This window comes from Syngnathus typhle, linkage group LG4 (assembly GCF_033458585.1).
Source record: "Syngnathus typhle isolate RoL2023-S1 ecotype Sweden linkage group LG4, RoL_Styp_1.0, whole genome shotgun sequence".
NCBI classification, from domain to species: domain Eukaryota; kingdom Metazoa; phylum Chordata; class Actinopteri; order Syngnathiformes; family Syngnathidae; genus Syngnathus; species Syngnathus typhle.
Window position 1 is genome coordinate 20337472 of NC_083741.1, and position 22767 is coordinate 20360238.

At 40.8% G+C, this 22767-nt stretch overlaps 1 protein-coding gene across 1 annotated transcript in view; it reads right to left on the reverse strand.

Moving 5' to 3' along the window:
- LOC133153036 (carbohydrate sulfotransferase 8-like) overlaps positions 1-20859 on the reverse strand; it is a 59408-nt gene extending 38549 nt beyond the window's left edge. The window contains exon 1 of the mRNA XM_061277058.1: positions 20702-20859. Coding sequence (XP_061133042.1) covers positions 20702-20858 — 157 coding nt within the window. The 5' untranslated portion in view covers position 20859. The remainder of the gene's footprint in view (positions 1-20701) is intronic.
- Between the last annotated feature and the right edge of the window lie 1908 nt (positions 20860-22767).

Genomic DNA, 22767 nt, shown 5'->3' on the forward strand with positions numbered 1-22767 from the left:
TAGCCAGTGGCAGTATTCTTTTAATTAATGACAAGATTTTCTTGTATGAGTAGGTGGGGGAACACGGCCTTGTCTCCTTATCCATGACGAGAGAGGCGTGCATAATCAGAAGATCACGAGATTGTTCTGGCGGCCATGTCAGTGAATGGCTGCTATTTCTGTCACATAGACAGAATTATTACAAAGCACTGAGCACTATTGGCTCATTTCAACAATGTAGTTCAATAATAATTGATTGATTGATCTCTATTTCGAACACATCCAAAACAAAAAGAGATAAAAAAAAACAAACAAAAAAAACTTTAAAGTGCCATATATAAGTCCGGATAACAAACAAACAATAATAATATATAATGTAATATATAATAATAATAAAATCAAAATAGAATACATTAAAATAATAATAATAATAATAATATTTAGTAATAATAATAATAATAATCTATGATGAGATATTGGAAGAAAGGCCACGATTTCAAGAAATATTTTTGACACCTGTGTTGAGGGCTTCTGCTTTGTGGATGAGGGTACGACGGGTCACAATTCTCGTCTCACCGAACAGCGTACCGTTAGTGTTAAAATGCATTTAAGGTCGTGTCAGTATCTCTCCAACCGCGGGAGGAAAATTAAATCATCTTCCACGAACGTGTGCCACATTATTGTAAATGAAACATTCCGCCATTTTGATGTTGTGACCGAGATAACACGCATACAGTACAAACACAAATACAGTGTGTTGGAATATTCATTTCCTCATCTATTATTCATGTGCCAACGTTGACATATGTCGGGAATATGTTGATATTAACGCCAGTGAAGGTAACGTACAACAGGATATGAATGAGCTACGGGCAGGCTGACACATCCGTCATATCACTTACAATAAATCAGTGCAGTGAGGCCAATAAAGATGAAATAATAAATAACTTGTTTATTCTGTTATCTGATACAAATGTACTGCAAAGTTGTTCAAACTAGTTTTCGAAAGTCATCGCAACGTACCGCTAAGTCATTTGAATGTATTAAAAGCAACATCATGGTATTAAAAAAGGTGTTTAGAAAGAGAAATCTGGCCAGATAGATCAGTGTGACTCTTCAAAGTGGTGGTCATAAAAAAAACAGTTTCCTCTTTGAACGTAAGAGACAGCGATCATAAAAAGGGCCCGACGGTCCCAAAGTAATAACGAGGAAGGTTTTACTGGACACGGGCTTCAAGCGGCATAGCCGCATCAAAAGCCATTTCTTAATTCAACGCTGCGAATTGACATTTGCCAAATGTTTATAGACTACAGAAGGCGCCGTCCTTCAATCAAAGGCCTCAAAAACCACTGAGTACTTCTTATTATACATTACTGGTCGATTTTCTTAATCAAAAGCTACAGCTAACATTAGCTTTGAAATTTGTTTTCTTGCTAACTAAGTAGAGCTGTATTTAAAAAATAAAAGTAAGTAAATTAAAAAATATAAAATACACAGGGATTCAAATCAATGTTCACTCCCAAAAACGTTTCTCACAAAATCCAATTACATGATTATCAAAGTCCATTTGGCGGATGAGCTGCGATATAATCGGAGCGCGGCAACGTTCCCGCAAGCTCGTCATTATTCCATTGCATGGCGGACGTATTAATGAATCATTTACATTGTTTCGGTGTCACCTGGGTCACCCTTGCCGCGCTTCTCGGAGCTCCGCTCATTAAAATGCTAATGTAAACCACTGACCCGCCCCGTTGCTGAAGAAGACCCTCCGGCTCAATTCTACGTGGCCCCCCGAAGACCTTTAGTGGGGGGGCACGCTGCCCGAGTCTTTCCCACAGTCCAGGAAGGACTTCATAGCTATTCATGTATTCTGTGGTACACACCGGTGGCACTGCGGGGCTCATTAAGCAACCTAATTTTTTTCTTCTTTAGAATAGCAATTTTTCCATGCTTTGTCTACTTTACGCAATACTGCCGCGCATCATTCACCGAACGGCTCGGCGTCGGAAAAACCGTCCGTCACGTAATATTAACTTGGGTGCTTGAAGAGGCTGCTCCAGCCTCGTTCGTGCTAAACGGGTTGATTTTTACCGCTTTCCCAGATGCAGGAAGGGAAAAAAAAATATCCCAACACGGATAAGACTCAGTACGCTGCACAAGTAAATGTCAGGATCTATCATAATCATCATCGACACGCTTGAAACATCAGAACAAAGTTAAACATGGCTGAGGTTTGTTTTCCCCCTCTGTGCTTATTTTTCCATTCGTGATCGAAAAAAAAAAAGTAAAGCCAATTTTGAATTTCAGAGTTAAAATTACCTAAGAGACACAAAACCATCTCTGAATCAAATTTGCGTTGAATAAAATGGCTGACTTTGGATATTCTCCGCCTTTTGCTGACTGCTAATGTTGAATTGCTGCTCGGATCCTCGTTAAAGAAACAAAAAGGTCAAATTCAGGTCATATCTTAGGTTCATCCGGGACTTTCCACCTGAAAGCAAACACGCCTAACTTTTTATAAGTAGGATCACATCAAACGTAATCCAAATTGATTCATTGGACTTAATCTGTCTGATAAGTGCATGGCAATAATGGAGTGGTGGGACTCACCAAGCAATGCCAGTAAACAGGCCAAATAAGAGCACACATGAACGGGCGAGTGCGCAGCAAACCAAGCCTGACGGCATCACAAGCCGGAGGAGGGCCCGCGTTGACTGGTGTGGACATAATAACGAGATGGACTTCAAAGATGTGCTGGCTTGCTCACGGTCCAACGAGCGTAACACTCATGGCTGAGGTGTGATTGGTTACAGGTCCAAAGCCTTGCGATGAATTTGTAAGAATACGTATTGAATAAATTGCATCTGTTTTAATACGAGAATAATCTTCATTTTTATGATCGTGTTTTTCCCAAAACACCAAAAATGTTAAATAGCACCAATGGTGTTAGCATTATGGATATTTTCAACTTTACAGGAAATGTAGTGTATGCTGACCCTGCAAAGATGGTGCGGGAACACTTTTTTTAAAACGTTGCCATCGGCCAACAGAGTTCACTCTGTGTGAAACGACGATTCTGTCGCACTTTTATTGAAGTGCAACTCTACTGCCAACTTGTGATAAACAAAGCTTTCTAGTTTACATCATTTTGATGTTCCGCAGAGCTAATCGGAGCATTTTGGCTAAATCATCAACACATTTATGTAGCTTTGAAAATGATAAGGTCGTTTGCAGTTTGGCTGTCACTTAAAAAGGATGGATCTTCACCTAGCTTATATTTCAGGTTAGAGAAACTCACAGTGTGGGTGGTCGGTATTAAGCAAATAACCATACCGCTATATCACAATTGTTAAAAAAAAAAGTAAAACATTTGCTATATACGACAGCAGCTTGTAGTCACATATGCGTGCTGTCAGAACATATGTACAGTATGAATAATAAAAAAACATAAAAAAACAGACTGAACCAAATATACCAGCTAAGTGGCGTGCACATCAACACGAAACAGAATTTACAGTCAATTTAACAATTTATCAAAGTCTCCAGTCAATCTAACATGGATGTTTTTAGAATGTGGGAGAAGACCGCATTGGAGTGAACGTAAACACAAGATGCCCCAGATTCAAACTCAGCTCATGATGCTAACCACATGCTAACCACTCGAACACCACGCTGCTTTAAGATGAATCCTACGTTTAAAGAAGCCAAAAGCTGGGGATAAAAAAACTATCCTCTCTAAATCTCATCGTCCTGAGTTCAAGCCAAACTTAGGTTAAAAATAGACTTTCATTACGGCGGCCCACGAGAATATGAATCACGTCAGAACCGTGCGTCGCATTGGTAAAACGTTTTGGGCCGCTATATAGCAAACAAATGTCCGCAATAACCGCCGGGCTTTGCTCACAATGGCTTCTTTCCTGCATGGGGGAATTAAATAAATGGAGCAAAGTGGCTGGAAGTAACGTGTCACTATTTGCGACATTTGTGGGTGTGTTTGTGTGTGTGCGCTCCATCATTGTGGCCTCTGGGCAACATTTAGATGTAGTGATGGGAATAACTGTGCCTCAACGGGATACTGACATATTGTTTGGTGCGACAACAACTGCGTTTTGATTTTTAGTGCCACCACTTATTTTATAGAGGTGAACGGATCGATCCATATCATTAAAAATTTTGCAAAGCAAAGACCGAGAGTTAGACCACTTTGTCGGAGAAACATTCTGTATTTTAATAACCATCCCAAAAAGTCCATATTTCATGCTTAAGCTAATGCTAGCATAATGATATATTTGATCGTGGGGGGGGATGCTAACGCCACTCCATCGACGCTACTGCTGATGAGCATGCATGGAGTGAGCGAGAGGAGTCGTACGCGTTAATGAGCTGAGTAATTAAGCGGGCCGATATAAAGCCTGCTTGACCCCACGGAAGGCCAAGTAGACATCGAAGCGACTCATTAGATGAGCTCGGCTTCACGGGGACGGACCAGGTCTCCCTCGGCCCAACTGACCTGCGCAGATTAAAACACTTGTTTTTCCATATGCCTCGTTTACCGCATTTTTTTAGGGCCTCAAGTATCTTTGACAAAAAAAGAACCACCAAAAAGCTTCATTACCTGTACAGGCTTTTGTTTTTATTTTTTTAAAGGAGAGCTACTTTGGAAAAGTGATTAGTTAATTGCTTGTCGACCAGTCGTGGGGTCTCTGGAGTACCGACCTACCCATCAAGTGTGAAATGAAACAACCATGTAAATGAGCTTCTGAGTTGCGGAGGGAAATTACAATAGAAAATAGAAAATTATACAGTAACGCATATCAGGGGTGAGCAAAATGTTTTGCTGGGAAGCTACATTTGAATTTTAAAATAGGAGATGTCATTTGAAGATGTTGGGGAAGGGGAATTGCGACATTGTTTGCCTCAAATTTACAAGTATATTCGTTGTAGTGAACGAATGAATTATTCAATACGTTAAATCAGTTAATGAACTCATCAAAAGTTCAAATATGGATGTAGAAATATGATCATGCATTTTTACGTAAAATCATTTTAGATTTGACGGAAAAAGAAATGGTTGAACGTAAATAAACAAAATAGAATACATTTTAACAAACCCATTTAATGAGAAAAATGCAAAATTGATTCAAAAAATGTAAAAAAAAATTGTGCCTTGCTGGCCACAATTTGTTCGACCTTCATAAAATGCAAAATATTTTTTCCCAAATTGGTGTATGACTTTACAAAGATACCAAACACACAAAAGTACAAAACAGAGATTCTTCGCCATGACTTTTATGCTTTTTTTTTCTTTTTCTCCATAGTGCGACATAATTCTGGACTCTGTACCACGTAGCTGATTTATCACTTGACATAAATAAAATAAAAAAAAAACAGGGAAGTGGCAGACAAGTAGGAAATTGCCGGTCGGAGTTGGGCGATCCAAAAGTGGAGGACTCGCACTCGTCGCCACTACGAAGGATTCTTCACTCAGATGGTTGAGTGGGGAAATAAATGCTGAGCCGCCACGCTATCGTCAGATAAGCGCACGGGCTAGACAAGGCGAAGAACGAGATAGCGGGACTCAAACGACAGTCTTTTGTGGCGAGGCAGGCTGATACGTTCGCAACTGTACTGTAGGAGAGGATCACCGTGCTCTCTTTATTAATGTCGTAAATGCCACGTAAAAGATGCCAAATCTCAAGTATATCTTGGAAGCTTGACAAAATTTTTAATCGAGATTTTGGTCTGAAATCATAGGGGATGTGACAATATCTTTTTCACTGTAATTTGGTCAGTACAATGCTGTACATAGAAATGATGGGGAAGTATAATTATTCTCAAATGTATATATATTTTTTCCATACTTTTACTATATTAAAAAGGAAAAATGCGCATGTCTGTCATAATACCAACACTATTTTATTGTGTACTAATGCGTGCTAAAAAGCAACAAGACTTCCTATAGTTATTCCCGTTGGTGACATGTTTGGGTTAAAGGGGCACAAAAAAAATAGAAATAAATAAATACGTTAAAGGGGAACAAAATAAAATAAATGCAGAAATAAATAAATAAATGAAATTCAAAAAAGTCTATCATTTTATCTTATGGCTACTTATTTAACTGTAATTTATGAATGAAAAACACCATGTTACACCTGACAAATAGCTACTATGAAGAAAGGTAAAATTCCAAGTAACTCTGTGAATATCTAAGCAGGAGCTCAAACAATTGAGACATCTCTGGGTGTTGGGTTATGGCATCGCTTAGAAACTCAGAGGCGACTGATTAATTCCCTGTTGAGCAGATAACGCTCTGCCCTGTGGACAGTGACAAATAGGATGCGCCCGGGCTCAATAATATGAAATAATTAAAAAGAAAGAGTAAGTGGGCTGCGTCAAGAGATACATGGCCCTGGCTATTGTTTTCAGAAACACATGCAGTATGCAACCTTTGTTTATGACAGTCAAGACCAAGGTCATTCTGGGTAATGTCTCACATGCCTGCTTAGAAAATCCGAGCTATTTATGTCGACAAAGCACTTTTTTTATTTTTGCGAGGCAAGAGATGCAACATGAATATAAGTTCACGGGGGAAAAAAATTCCAAACCATGTGGTACACTTAAATAAAAAAATTGTCTTTGAAGAAATGCCATGTTGCTATTATACACTGTTTGTCATCTACGAGAGCCCGACTTTGTACTTCTTATTTCCCATGGAAGAAAAAAAACAGGCAGTAAATTTAATCCTCATTAGGTATGTCAACTATTATACACAAACTGTACTGATTATTGTCTTAAATGATCAACGTGAGCCTGTTTGCTAACCAAAACAGCATTAACAGAGGTACAGAAACAGTCCTTAGAGTGCATTAACGGAGTCTTCCTGACATGTTCTTGCACTTAAGATGCATTTCTCCATCAATCATCATATTCTTTCAAAGCACTTTCACATGACATGAATATTAAAATTCTGCAGATGCTGTTAATGGTATTCCAAAATTGTGCGAATGACAGGTTAAAAAAAAAAAAGTCTTTCTCTCTAATAAACGACACTTGAGTTCAAACTGGAATTAATGACCTCGGAAGATAATTTGTCAGATATTTGATAGGATTGTGGAGGAAAATGAAATCATTAGAAGAGGCAAGTTGGCAGTGTAGTGAGACGAAATGGTAACCAAAAGGCAGAGATGCTCTTCCTAATTTCTCTTTCCCTCCAAAATGAGACCATAATTAGTGAGGAAGAACGGCGGCAATTAAAAGAACCCTTTAAACACATGATTGAGACCATGGATTAATTAAGGAACTGTTGACTGGGGTAATCAATCAGAAAAGTCATTTTCTCCAGAGACCTCAATGCAACCGCATTTCCTTGTTGTCTTGGGGTGGGCAGGCATAACAATTTTCCTCTTCTCATGAAATTGCCAGGATCGATCCCAAAGCCGGCACACTAGAGGAAGCTTCCGAGAAATCCCTGATATACTTTCCTTGTCCAAACTCATTTTCCACCTTGTGCTCTCGTTATTATCGTCAGCATAATTAATGTTGGCGTCTCGTACAATCTGACCCCTAAGGAAGCAAATTGAGATTGAAATGGAGAGGACTAACAACTCAGCCCTGGGGGAACTCCACAAAAATTACCTCACTCTATTACTCTGACCAATGGACAGTGGAGTGTATGGATTAAGTGCGATTGTCGTTAAATGACCAGATACTAAAAAAAAAAAAAAAGTTTATAACTGTGTTGTGATCCGCAGCAAGAGCAGAAGGATTTAACGATAACGTTTTGTACCAAATGACGCCTTTAATGCCGTATTTGACTGCAAATCGCTCCAGGGCAGCGTCTCAGTGGTAGCACTATTATCACAGGCCCTCTGGTCCCTTCTCATTTTCTGCATATTCACCATCACGTGTCTTCGCTAACGCTATTGAGCCCAGAGTAAATAGCAAGGAAGCCCTTCCTAATCTGTTGTTCAAATTTGGCCGCCTGCGACGTGCTGATTGGCAGCGAGTCAGCGAGGAGCCGCGGGGAAAATAACAAAAACGGTTAATTTATGGCCGCCCGTGAAAACCAGTCTTGTCATTGACAGATCGTCGTCAAGTATCTGAGAATATAAATGAAGGCGGGTTTTTTTTCCCGTCTGTTTTTCCCGCCGTGTCGTTAAGACTCGGAACGCCACGGGCCATACGATCCACATAATCGTAAAAATGTATTTCCGCAGCTGCGTACGTGCTCGCAATCTTCTAATCGGAGGTGATTTACTTTTCTGCGATCCAATTATGAGGAATAAAATCAACAAATTATGCAGTGTGAACTCCCCCGTATCGCAGCTGAATGATTATTTGATCCTAAATGGATTCACACCTTTGTGCTTCACAGCACACAGATATCAAAAGCACAAATTCAGCAATCGTATAATTAATCGTATGAAACGACTTCAACGTGGCAAGAGATGACACCTTCAAAAAAGTCCGTCAAAGTAAAATAACGTTTGTCACGCACCACGTTTCAACAGCTCAACATCACAAAGTAAAGCTGAGCAATCACATCTCGACTCGAGAGACAGTCGCTTGCGAACGATGTGAAACACACACCAAAACAAAATTCTTATCACTCAACTTTTTCAAATCAATCAGGGAAGTCAACTTCTCTTGTGAGTGCTCCCCGCTGTTTTTGTTTTTACTTTTTGTGTGACGCTGTAGTAACAAGCAAGGACACGTCATGTTGAGAACAAAGATGACTTTACACAACAAATGTAGATGTAAAATGTGGAAAATGGAAAAACGGAAATTAAAGTGAATTTCTGGATTTCTGTGTATTTAAAACGAACAAAAGAAATTGGGTATTCACATACACACATAATGTGGCTAACGTAGCATTTATGCAGGAGCACTACTAGGGGGTGGCCAAAGGTGAGCAAGGCCACCCCTGAAAATTTACTAGTCACAGCCACTGGCCATAATTGTCATCAGTTATAAATTGTTATGCAACTAAACATGCTTACTGTACTATTAGCAATAATCATGTCTTCTTTGTCAAAGGTACAAGCTATTTTTTCGTCAGGGGTCTTTAAGATAGATGTGGGATGGGAAAATGGGATTTTCTTTGACCTCCCAAGCTCCCAGAGGACGATGGCGACCATCCAGGTGGAGCATCTGGCGAGGTCGAAAAAGGCGACAGCCTCTCTGACGCTTTTGTGAGCTCTCCTGCGTTCGCCGCATAATGCTTCTCTGACATCCAAAAATGAAGCTCCGCCCACTTCAAAACTGTCCCCTCTTTTCATTGTCCGCCTACATCGCTGAGATAAGATGCCTCGCACATCCCATGCGGAGATGTTCTAAAAGCCACAGCGACAATATGAGCCTCATTAATCTTTATTTCCAGGCCCTAGTCAGACTCTCCGCCTGTCTGCATGCCGCCCGCCATATTCTCCCGAGAGCATCTCGGAGGTGTGTGCTTGTCAAAAGCAGAATACGCCAGACAAAACACGGCATTTACGGCTTGTGACGCCATTGGCATATTTCGCGGGAACAGTCTGGGAATCATTTTTAGTTGGCAATGGAAAATGTCGATAATTTTTTGTCTCAATCGTTTATAAGATCTTTACTCATACAAGGTACCCAACATTCATGTTACGTTTTCTCAACAAATAACAGAGGATATGATCGCCCGAAATTTCTGCTAACAGGTATTGGCGAATGACAATTGGCAAATATGATGGAATTTGTTGTCATAATATAATTTTGACACATTTTGGGATTTTTTCGTAGCTGCCAATTTCGCCTCATGCAAGGTCACGACCCCCGCATACTCACATTATCGAGTTTTTTCAGTTGTGGCATAAAGCATGCTTTATGCGCGGTAATGCAGAGCTGCAAATGTATTAAACGTACACACATACACACACCCAAAAAGATTCAATCAAAGCGATGCCCCGATTCTGTCAAAAAGTATTTCTGGCAGGTTTATTTGTACTGTGGTGCTTTGTTGCCTTCTCCCCACTGCAACAAATAAATACATGAATCGGTTCTGAGGTGGTCCACATTATATATAGCCAGTTTTTAAAACTGAGCATTATTAGAAATGATTCGTTTTTCACTTTTCAAAGATGTTCAAGAGTCAGACGAGGTATTACTCCACAGACTAAAAGAATCAGAGGGGAGGGGTGTAATGAAGTGGGGGGGCAACAGATTTCTTCCGTAAGCGTGAGCAGAATTCTTATGCTCGGCTTGAGGTCAAGAGCCGAGACCCCGCCTCCAATCCGGATGGCGGATCCAAATGTCTCCAGCAGCAAAATGACAAAGATTAACTGTCTCTTGGAGCTTGAAGGTTCATAATTAATGCCGCCTCACTTCCCTCAGTGGCTCCACTGAAAGGGGAGGAATTGACACTGGATTGATGGACTTGCCATTTACGGGTCTGGTCATGGCGTGATGGCGGGCGGGACGGGGCGGGAGGCACGTATTTGACACATGGAAGTCTGCGTTCATCTTTGCCGGAAAAGTCTTGATGTTCAACGGGTAGACGAGCACACAGAGCAGTAGCATATTTTTTCTTACTTGTCTTCTTTCACTTTTTCCCCATTTTTCTAATTCACTTTCTTTTTCCCATTTTATTTTTCTCCTATTTTTTTCAGTTATTCTTTTTACTTTTCCCTATTGACATTGATTTATTTTCACTTCCCCCCCCTTCATTCTTTCTTTCTATTTCCTTTGACATTGCCTTTATCTTTCTCATGTGTCTTTTTTAATTTGTCTTTTTAAGTGAAATCTAGTGAAAGCATAGGCAGGGGACAAACACAAAGCCCCCCACCAAAACAAATCCTTGACACCGCAAAAAAACAAAGTTGCAATGCTGCGAGAAAGTCTCAATGTTATGACATCAAACGATAAATAGCAAAGCTCGGCGACGTGGTCTGCATGGCAAAAGCGACTTGTCTACTCAGTTTTACTATAAATACAAATGCAGGAAAAGGAAATAGTTTTAAATATGTCTTTAAATAGAGCTTTGGTGCAATGAAAACAACACACATGTGACAGAGGCGGGCATTGTGTGCGGTAAATAAACAGCCTTTAAAAAAAAAATGGCTGCCTTTGAATGGCTCCCCTCCTACCTCTGAGTGGGATCTGTAAATCCTTCCATTGAAGTCAGCTTATTTCTTCGCAGAGCTCCTACCATTTTGTATGGATCCTCCGGAATCCTCTTTGCACATAAACACCCACAATGGATGGAAAAAAAAAAATCGGAGAAATGGTTCATCATGAAATTCTGTCTGATTCATAATCAATAGATGGGAGGCGTGGAGGCGGGGTTCTATTTATGACTGTCTGAAGCTAAAAAGGGCCGAGGAAAAGCTCTAACTAAAAGACGGAAGGAAGTCTGTATATGCCGAGGTCAAGTCCCTTAACATCTTACTGCCTCGCCGGCTTTGCCGAGAAATATAACGGGATCTGTGTCTAATTCTCTTTTGTGATGAATTCCGTAGGCGGGCGGAAATGGACGGAGAGCGGCTCAATTTGTCTCGATGTAATTTAATGGCCTCTACCTGTTACGGCTTCACTCTGATAAAAAGATGAAAAGTGGTTAGATGACAAGATGCGTTGGAACATTCAGAATATACATACAGACTAATATTGACAAAAAAAATAATTGTGTGTCCCGGCAAGTGTTTTCATGCTAATTTAAAAAAAATGTCTATTTTTATTTATTTATTTTAATTTTTATTTAATTTTTTGTTGTTGTTTTGGAAATTGACCTATAAAAGCAGTCAAACTAGAAATTTTAAGAACTTTCCCACTTGACGGAATCCTCCATTAAAAAGAAGTAAGAGAGGCCATTTATAAATTTGTGCTTAAGTTTTTAATCACTTCATTTTTTTTCTCCCTTTAGTTTACTTAGCACACTATGTCGTCTTTTAATAGAAATGCAGGCTTGCTAATGAGGGAAAACGTTTCTCGATAGCATAAAAGTCTTATTCTGACAGAAAGGTTCATTAGCGACGATAGCAACCGAGGTCGAGATAAACGTCTTCTCGGGAAGTTGCTGTTAGCAACAAGAGCTTGAACGGTCGCTTACAATTAAACAATCCGTTCAAATGGATTTTACTCGAGACTCATTGTCCGGCATGACCCGCGCATGACGATCGGCGGACGTGACATTGACATGTTCAATATGCGCGCTCATGAACTGGCCTTTAATGCCAGGATGTACCAGGGGAGCGAGGTCACATGGTCAATGTCAGACATTTCCTCCCTCGTGCTCGGCTGGCTCTCGGGCGGCCTCTGAATACAGTCGAAATAATCCTGCTTAACTTAATTAAGACCTGCATGGAAAGTTTTGGCTTTTCAGTATTTTGTATATAGTATATTATTAGTATATTGCTCCCGGAGTGTGTCAAGAAGAGGAAAACTATCGCATGAGAAAGGATTAATTGCGTTTTGGCTTTTTATCAACTCTTAGAAATAATGTCTTGTCATTGAGAGATTTTTTTTTCCCCGTTCACAGAAGGACTGGCTGTTTTTTTTTTTTTTTTAAAGACAGAGTTGAAGGAGAAACACTAATGGTGGTAGTTTCTGGAAGGCGAGCAGCTGGAAAATAAAACAAGCCTGCCCTCGCTTCCCTCAGGCAACGTTTTGCAAATGTCCACCGCTGATCAAATACACTCGAATTTGGTGTGCATGCACACTTGTGCACCACTTGTGCGCATCTCTTTTAATGTTATTATTCTCATTAATAATCACGTCCCAGGGATCAATTTCAATTTACGCTATCTTCATGGCAGGATTTTTTTATTTTTTTTTTTATCCAAGCAAGGTGCCACAATGGACTACCTCGCTTTTGTGATGTCAGGTAGTCTCCATTTAAAAGAGGCTAATTTAACAAGAGACAGATGGGCGAGCTGCTCGTGCCAAATTACAGAGCCGCCGAGTATCGCACTGGTCGCAGTTGAAAGCAAATTCTGTAGATTGATTGCTTGTTTGGCAGCAGATGATCCCGCAAAGGTGTACTCTCTAGGTACGCTCTAGGAGGGGAGGGGACGAGCTGCGGTGGATAATTAGACCCCACTTTCTCTGTTACCGTTCCGTCATCGGATCAATCGGCTGCAGGAAGAATTGATTCTAAGCCGCTTCAATTGTTGGGAGCTAGATTTGACCACCATCAATCACCTGACAGCAGATGCGATCAAACCTTGCTAGACCGCGAGCGATCCCGAATACAATCAAGTCAAAGTCACGTCTTTCTCATTCCACCCGTAACAACCCCCACGTATCTGTTTTCTACCCTATGGCCGGCGTCCCAAGATCAATAGTGACCCGAGTGCACGAGAGAAAGCCCAGAATTATAGTCTGAACCAAAACTGAAAGAAAAATAGCTCCAGGGTGACTAATTATATCCCATCGGGATTTATTGGATTCATACTCGCTGGTCTATGACCACAACAAAGTTCTTTGGGGTGGGCAATACTTTTGGAAGTGCAAAAAATGGTATTACCTTCAGCTTTTATATATTTCTGACCAATTGTTTAACAAAATGTTTAAAATGATTTGCAAATTTAGTCCTGAAGCTTGTTTTCATACGCAACATGAATTTTAGTAGGCATATTTATCAAACCCAGAAAAAATATTTGCTCTATTTTAAATCTTGCCAGTTATCAACGACGACCACTACCTATTATTATTATTATTACCGTAATTTTCGGACCATAAGTCGCACCGGAGTATAAGTCGCACCAGCCATAAAATGCCCAAAAAAGTGAAAAAAACATATATACGTATATAAGTTGCTCCTGAGTATAAGTCGGCCCCCCACCCAAACTATGAAAAAAAACGCGACTTATAGTCCGAAAATTACCGTATATAATTTTAGAAATGTAATATAATAATTTTAATATAATACATTTTTCATGAATAATAATTTCAGGTATTAATGACAGCCACCTTACACAACAGAACTAAACAGTACAACAAATCAGAACAACCCAGAAATAGCCACGTGCAAATCCCGCATTGATTCACCATTTGAATGTTAACATTCAGCCAATATGATCATGGCTGGTATTTAATCAATCACCTGTCAGTTGTGGCACTTCTTTAGCTTGCGTCCAGACAAAAGTGGACGGCCAGAAGGGATAAGTTGACAGGGAAGGGATAAGTTGACAGGGAAGAGCCTAGCGACTTTTGTCAGCGAAGGGGTAATTCCTTCTTCCTCCCATTGGCCTTCCATTCATGTCATTTTTAATTCCCCACGCCTCCTTTGCGGCTTCGCAAGGTGAGAGGATCTCTCCGGGGGGATGTTTACGTGCATTGATGCGAGGAAGAATGCCTCTCGTTCGGATTCCTTTACAGGCCCGACCTCTTTTGTTTGGTGGCTTTTGTGCATGCGCCCCTTTCCGTCAACCCCTGCGCGCCTTTTTCTAGAAGATAATCATCAGCCAGCGGTCCACTCCACTGACACCTCCGATTCCTCCCGGAGTCAGCAGATTACATTTTTAGAAGTTGACAGCTTGTTATCTCTCTGAATAGCAGCTGGGGCTTGAGTCATTTGTTCTGTTTTGCGGCCGGGATTCAACCGCTCGGGGTCACTTATTCCTTGCCACTTGCTTCGAGGCTGAGAGGGCCGACCCCTTCCTTGAATGGGTTCTTCCATTTTTCTTCGAAGAGTACCTACACTTTGCAGAGGGATTACCGTGATGGTAATGATTTGGTGCGATTTGATGATGACTCCGCGCCGGCCCTTCGGGAACGGCGCCGCGGAATCCCATTGGAAACTATCAAACTATGTGTCATCGCCCTTGAACGCATCAATCAACGGCACGGATAAAGGCACGGACGGTCGTAGATGATCAGTGGGGAACAAAGCATCTGTCTATCACTGAGCAATTTACAGTACCCATTCAATAAAACTTGAGCTTTTTTTCGTAAATTGGACAATGAGGGAGAAAAGATTGGGCCTACTGCAGCTATTTTGACCTTGCGTGTCGGGCAATGGCTATTTTCGGCTATCACTGAAAAACAACGGGCTCCTGCTTTCACAAAAACATTTTTTGAACGATTTGATGGTTTAACACAGTTGTAGTTGCAGTGTCTGATTTTGCATAATCTGTCCTCGGTGAGCAGGTGAAAACGCGAAAACCTTGAATGCTGCCGCCCGCTTCTCAAGAGGCACGATGTCTCCTTGGTGGGAGCTGCGGTTACGCAACTTTCTCTCTCCTTCTCCCACTCATTCTTCGCACGTCTCCCTGTCGACACCACAAGGCCGGCTCGCCGGAAAACACGACTGCGATCCTCAAAAGTTCCCAGATCTATTTGAGAATTCTCCAGACTTTCCAAAGTCTTTCTTTCACCTTGTCATGTGGTCTGACAGAGACTGAGACAGACATTAGCAAAAAAATAATAATAATCAAGCGTGCTTATGCAACACTCTGAAGCTGTCTGATGAAATTAATTCTATGAACAAAGTTTTGTTTGCTAAGGGCGACAACTTCCAAGAAAGCGGATATCTCTTTTACAGATGCATTTTCCTCTACACAGTCAGGCCGGAGCTAAGATGAACTAAAATAAGCTAAGATAAGCTAAACTGAGATACAATAAGGTAAGCTAAAATAAACCAAGCTAAGCAAAGATATGAGATAATATTTTTTTATTTGAAATCATGGACTTAACCCCACGATGCCCCCCCCATCACCTTAAAAAAAAAAAAAAAAGCACAAGTGCCGTAGCGGGATGCTTAGTGAGCTAACAATCCCATTTTGCTCTCAACTTTTGTTTAGTTTAGTATAACTTTTGTTTTGTATTTTTTTATCTTCTGCTTTTGCTTCTGTGACATCAACTAAATTGCCACAGTCGCCCATTCCCGCTGGACAGCCTCCAACAACAATGGCGACAGGCTCACTTATTCTTAAAATGGAAATCCAATGAATAAATGATAAAACAGAAATATATAATTTATTCCTTGTTTATCCCATTTTACTTCCTTTCAACTGCCAATCCCATCCCCTGACACTGTGAGCTCATTGGCTACACAAGGCTGAACCAATTTATAAAACATACACGAGTTGGTGGAACAAACCCGAGATGGACTGAAAAACATTGAACGGCCATTGCTACGATGCGGCAATTAGCACATTTGTTCCCAACAAATCAAAATGAAAGATGGACCTTGTTATTTTTATGACACATCTAAATATTGCAATCCCGATGGCCAGGATAATTTAGCGTTGTCTATGTTGATGCATTTCTAGCTCCATTTTTGTGTCTTTTCCTCAGCGAGCGCTAAAGTGTCACGGAAAAATGACAAATGTAATTGCATGACTGGCATATGGAAGTCAGTAGTATAAAATGGCAGGGAAGGAAAATGAGATTACGCCCACAAAGCTCCGGTGGCAGAGCTACGGGCATTAACGTTAATGGAAAAACCACGAGACCCGCCAGTTGCAGACTCCACATTCCAAATCCGATTGACATGACCCGGGTCTCCGAGACACCAGAGAGGCAGCAATGCAAGCACCTGATACCCACAGATGAAAAAAAATAGCCTGCATTTCTTTTTTTCTTTTACAATTCAAGCAATCCCAGAAGCTCTCAGGTTTTCCCTTTATGAAATAAAGACCGCTGTAATCATTCCTGGCATAAGTCCACACCCGTAGACGACATGTGATCGAAAGGCAGAGCAGGATGTTTTAAGATTCTCGACGAGTCGGCTTATAAACTCCCAAGAGACATGATCCCGGACCTCCGCTACCCCGTTTCTTTGTTTTGGGAGGGAAATTGTATTTAAGAGGTTTGTGATGGACTTGGCTGGCTCGGTATTGCTTTCCAATGATCTTCCAGCTCAGGAGGGAATAAGCGAGGATAGTGCCAGCACAACACAAACGGTTTTTATTAAAGGAGCTTTACACATACTTGAAAAGAGTGAGTGAAAATTCACCTTCAGTGAAAATCCACCGTTGGACCTCATTCAAATACAAGCCGACTGTGCTGCTCCGAGGGTCGTCAGCACAATTTAATTACATTAAGAGACGGCTAAATTGGACTATGTAAACAGACAACGCTTAAGGGATTGGCAGACCTTTGGCAAAGGGATCACGTTTGACTTCAGAGTGGTAAACAATAGCCCCCGTGTAGCTCCAGGAGGTAGATGGCTGCTGGATTTCCTAACAGCTGCTTTATCATGTTACATTTTCTGTTGAAACTTTAAATGCAGTGGAACCATCCACAATTGGTGGAATCAATTTTCCGTGGCAACAGAGGAAGAAAAATGGATGACTGTAAAAAGTTTGCCAAAGACGGAGTGGGTTTTTTTTTTCCGATTTTTATGACACAAGAATCTAAATTGTACAAGTCTAGATAAATGAAAAGTACATAGCTGCTTCTTTCTCTCCAGCTCTTTGCATCGTTTGAAGCTTCTCGGTTAATAGCTTTGCCGTAATGGCTGATGTTAATTGGCTTCATGGTTTGATGTTTCGCATTGCTGGGAAAGAAGAAATTAGTTTATCACTGCAATGTTTGTTTCAGTTTGTCTTTGGCATTTACAGCAATTAAGCCTTGTATCTTCTCCAGGGCGACATATACTTAGATCCAAAAGTATTTGCACAATGAAAGTTATGAGTTTTGCTTTTATATGGCACTGCAGTGGATTCGAAAACGACAGGGTGGATATAATGACAAAGAATGTTGTTGCCTAGCTAATCAGTTTTGCTGATTGTTGTTTTGAACCAGTGGCGGGCATGATGACATTTCAAGATTATCTTGCTACATTTTGCTCTCTTATTGAAGGGCAAACAAACTCGGTTTTTACTCAGCGCTTAACAAACCTTTGCTACATTATACTCACATCACATAAACAAAGCTAGCTAGCTACATTTTGCTTATACGTATTTTGGGACGGTAAACACATTTTTGCTGTTTTATTCACAATGTAGCAAAGCTTACCTCAGTTGTATTCATTTGTGTACAAACCTTAGCTGTGTTTTACTCACAATTCAAGAATGAAACAAGATGTTTCACACACTGGATAACCCACGATGGCACGTCTTATTGCGATTAGCAAGCTAACATTATACTCATTTCTCACAGCTGTAAATAAAACTTTTGTTTCGTTTCTTCACTTGTCTGGAACGTAAACAAACCAAAGCTACAGTTGACTAACACTTGGAACATAAAGATTAGCCACCTAGCTAATTGGGAACATGAGCAAACAGGCACGTTTCTATCAATGTTTTACATTTTTAATTCTGGACCTAACTGTGTAAAAAGGCAGTTCATTACTGAATCGTTTCTTCAACTATCGAAAAATGGGCCAGGTAGGTCTCGGGGAAGCAGTTAACCAATGCTCTTTCGCAGAGGACAGATGAAGAGGTGGACGATGATGAGGAGGTCGTTTGTGAGGAGCAGATAAAAGCTTGACACCCTATGTATTCCAACTCGGCTCTATTTGATACGGGGCGCCGAGCGACATGGCGATGGCTTCGGGCGAAAGTTGGCGCATCACGCTTCAGAGAGTGCGGACTTCCTCTCTATACCGTAGAGCCGTCGAAGCTCTCATGAATGATTCAGACGACTTACTTTCAATGGTCAAGCAAGAGCAGATGAAAGGATAGGCCAACGGTGCAAAAATGAGTGTGGTGAAAAGATTAAGAGTGATGCTAACTGGTCTTCACATGGTGACAAACAACAAATCTGGACCAGTTATCTAATTAACAACAGCAAGTTTTTTTACTTTGCTGTTTTTGTCACTTATTGCGAGCCTAAAAAAAAAAGAAATACGTTTTCGTCACTTTTAGGAAGCAGAAAAAAAATCTCGTCAGCATCTAGGTCGTGTGAAAACGCTGAAATGATCGTACAAAAAAAATATATACTATTTTTAAAAACTCTTTATACACGAGGTTCCTGGAGAGATAAATGGCCGAGAAGTCTTTTCTATACTCTCCTGTCAGCAAAACAAAATAGGTTGACACTTATTTTATCGTCATTGGAAAAAGGTCTACATAAAAAATGCATATATCTGAACAAGCTGTCATTTTCCTGTAGCTATTATTTGGTCACACACTTTACACAGTCAAAACGTATACTGGAAGGAATGACCAAAATAAAATCCCCTGCAGTAGGCGTGCAAAGAAAGCTGACTTTACACTTTCCAGCATTGTCCAACAATCAAAAGTTGCATAAAGTGACTCACAGAACCTAAATTTGCCTGTGTAGCACCTTTTTTTTCTAAAGGTAGTTTCACTGAGCAACATGATACTTGGTGTGAGTAAGTGACCAAAAAATTATACAAATATTTTGGTTCCAAAAATAATCATTTGAGCTTCATCAAGTCTAAACGCTCCATCTAGGTGGGATTGCTGAATGGGTTCCTCAGTACTGGGTGTTCTCCGCCTCTGGCTCAAAGTCATCCATAGAAATTGAATGGATGGCTGCAACTCTGTTGGCATGACAAGTGATTTCTCATAGCATCTGCCTCGCTCTTCTACGCAGTCATTCTCTCCAAAGCTCAAGTGGGCCTCATGCATAACCTGTGTTCGTCTACGTCCTACAAATGAGCCGTTTTTTTTCTGCATTTCAAACAATGTGGCAATCACAAGCTTATTAGTGGCGCGGAGATTCCACTTGGACTGAGTGCTTCTCGTTCAGAGCGCTCGAGTAATGTGTTGGTGTGTTGTCGACACACGACCGAGTGCCGCTCGATGCGGCGCGGCTGTTTTTTTGGAGCTCGGGCATCACGTTGTGCTACTTCATCAGAATTTTCTTTGCCGACAACAAACCGATCAATGCGAGATGGGAGGACAGAGGGTGCGGGCTACATTGAGTATGAAACACAAAATGCGTTGGACAAACAATACAATAACACAACTTTATTTATATAGCGCATTTCACGACAGCTGTTTAAAGTCACGATCCCACTACCGTCTATCATTGCCGCTTCAAAGTCCGAATGTGGGCTGCACCTGGCAGCACAAAGGCTCGACGGGTATGAACTCCCTCCATTGCCATGGTAACCCTCACCTCAGAGACACCCTGGGTGGAAGACTAAAAAGCCACGGATTTGGCAAGTAGACTATATTACAGCTGAGTACACCACATGCGGAAAATAACAAGTGATTATGCAAACATGCGTGTGTGTATTGTATGACCTGCTAATTAAATGCATGGCGCCGTCCCAGTATTTATGATCCATGTTATGTATGGGCATGATTTTACAGTGCCAAGTGTTTTTGTATCTGTGTGCATTCATTTAAATGCCAAACTCGTTTTTGTCGCGGGACGCATCGTAGCCATAGTTTCTCTCGGATGGCCGTTATGATTGTCAACGTCTTCTATATACATTATAGACTACAAAACAAACTGATGAATAACTAGTTTTGAAACTAGTCGGTGCAAAATTTGTCTTTGCGGGCCCCATAACATGATATGACGGGCCGTATCTGGCCCCCATGCCTTGGGTTTGACACCTATGATTTAAATGGACAACTTTGACATAATTTCTAGATTATTTGAGAAAATTATTTAGTTGTTCTTCACCTTTTTTATCATTCTCTACTGTGAAATAATTATTAATTATATTTAATGAATAATAATTAATAATCTTATTTTTTTTTCGACAAAGTTATTTATCTGCTCGGGGAAAAGTTTGAGTGAACCAATGCTTGAGGTTTCGTTGTCATGGAAGCGAAACAGTCACCAGTTCTTCAGGTTTTTGTTTTTTTTCATTGAGTGAGGGTAAACTCACCAGAATGTCGGGGCGCCGTCTCCGATTTGTCGAGATGCTGGAGGAAAAGAAGCAGTCCTCCTGCGGTGAGAAGCAGGAGGAACATGAACAAGCAGCTCAGCGTCCTCCTCCGTCCACACTGGGAGTCCAGTGACATCCTCCCCATCTTTCCCACCATGATTCTTGAGGGAGGGGGGCAAAAAAAAGGGCAGAATTAGCTAAACAAAGAATTATTTCAAACTTTTTCACTTCAAAAATTGGTCAAAAACTCGTCAACATAATCAGATCTTTCAATTCTGAAAGGAAAAGTGGACATGATGATTTTTTTAACTTTAAAAAGTTCCTGAGGAGTCTTTTGAAACCCTCCCATCAAAACATCTGATCACATTAGCATGTCTTGCTAAAATGAGCCAGTCCGTTGCAAACAAAAATGCACAGCCTCACAAGCAACTTGTATGGTTGTCGTTCTTCATTCAACATTAATTCTGTTCGGCCACAATTTGCCTTGTGTTTTAGCCATCAGTTGATTATACACACCGTGTGCGTGCTTGAGTGCACTTTTTTTTTGGTTGGCGCCGTAAATGTCTTGCAGGTGCAGTGCAATTTGAGCAAACAACCACTTACGCTCGGGGAAAATATTTTACCCCCTCTGAGAAGGTTCTCTCCGCTCCAACTGGCATATTTGTCCAAACTGGCATAATAACAACCTTTTAGTCTATTTAATTTGCGAGCAATAATCTGTGAACTGGGACAATTTTGAGCTGCTTATTCCCCTCCCCCCCCTTGAATCCCTATAAAAGTAAAGGTGTCAAAATATTATTCCAGCAGGACTGACGTTGGTACACACAGTGGCTGTTTTCCTGCTGTGAATATGCAAATAAGCGTGACTACTCAAGTGCACCGTTTCCGTGACGTGTAAAGAACACGACTGTCACGCACCATCCTGTGCTAAAAAACACGCAGGAAAAAAAACAACACTTTAAATATGCAATGAGTCTGCCGTGACAGGTACGGCGTTTTTCAGAGCTCAACTATAAAGCCAACACATTCGTAGAATAGCATAATAAAGCTAATCATATAAACTGCAGGTGGGAAACCAACCACTTACTAAAAAAACAGATTTTGTTTTGAGTTATAAAGACTTTTACTTAGCATTTGTTAAAACGTTGGCGTGTTTACTTGGCTGAAACTATGAAAATCTCGGTTTTCGACCACAATCCGTTCCAGAAGGCGGTTCGAAAAGTGAATCGGTCGAATTCTATTTTTCCCATTACAAATAATGGAAACAAATTTAATCCGTTCCAAGACTTTTCGCTCAAAGTAACAAAAACGCAATAACAACGGAGTCAGTTGGCATCCGCGCGGTCTCGAGTCCTTTCGGCTCATCTCCCGAGGTTCGACCTCCGAATTTTGTTCGACATCCGAAGCAAATCTCGGATTTTTCGTTCGAATTCCGATTTGTCCGAGAACCGTGACGTTCGCAAACCGAGGTTTGACTGTACTTCCAATCCAAGCCCATTCCAAGCAATGACGCCAGTCTAATAAAAGAGATGAAAGCAACTTCAGGCATGCTTTTATTAATTAATGACGACATTCTCGTGAATAGGACGAGCGGGGACGCAGGTTGGTGTTCAAAGCGTCGTTGATGTGTCTCCAACGGTGACGGTGAGTCGCTGCTGCCGTTGTCAAAGTGATCAAAGGCCGAGCCTGACACTTTTTAAGCTATGAAAAACATCGTCGTGATTCTTTAGGATGGTTCTGGAAATCTAATAAATTTAGCCTCAAGGTATCTCAGGTCGAACATCATTTGCTAACCGTTTCGAAATTCTCTGGTCAATGAATATTTCCATTTTTTTTTAAATGCAAGGAAACATTGCTCAGTTACTTCAGCGCAGTTCAGATATGAATCGTCGCGAATTCACACGATAAATCGGGTGTGTTTGAACCCCTGAGATTGACTCACTGAGCCCCTAGGGTTGAATCATCAATCATTTATTTGTATTATTTTTATTTTGAAATTATAATTCAATTAAACGCCGATTCTTTCCATGCTGATATCTTCAATCAGTATGCAATTAACGCCGGAA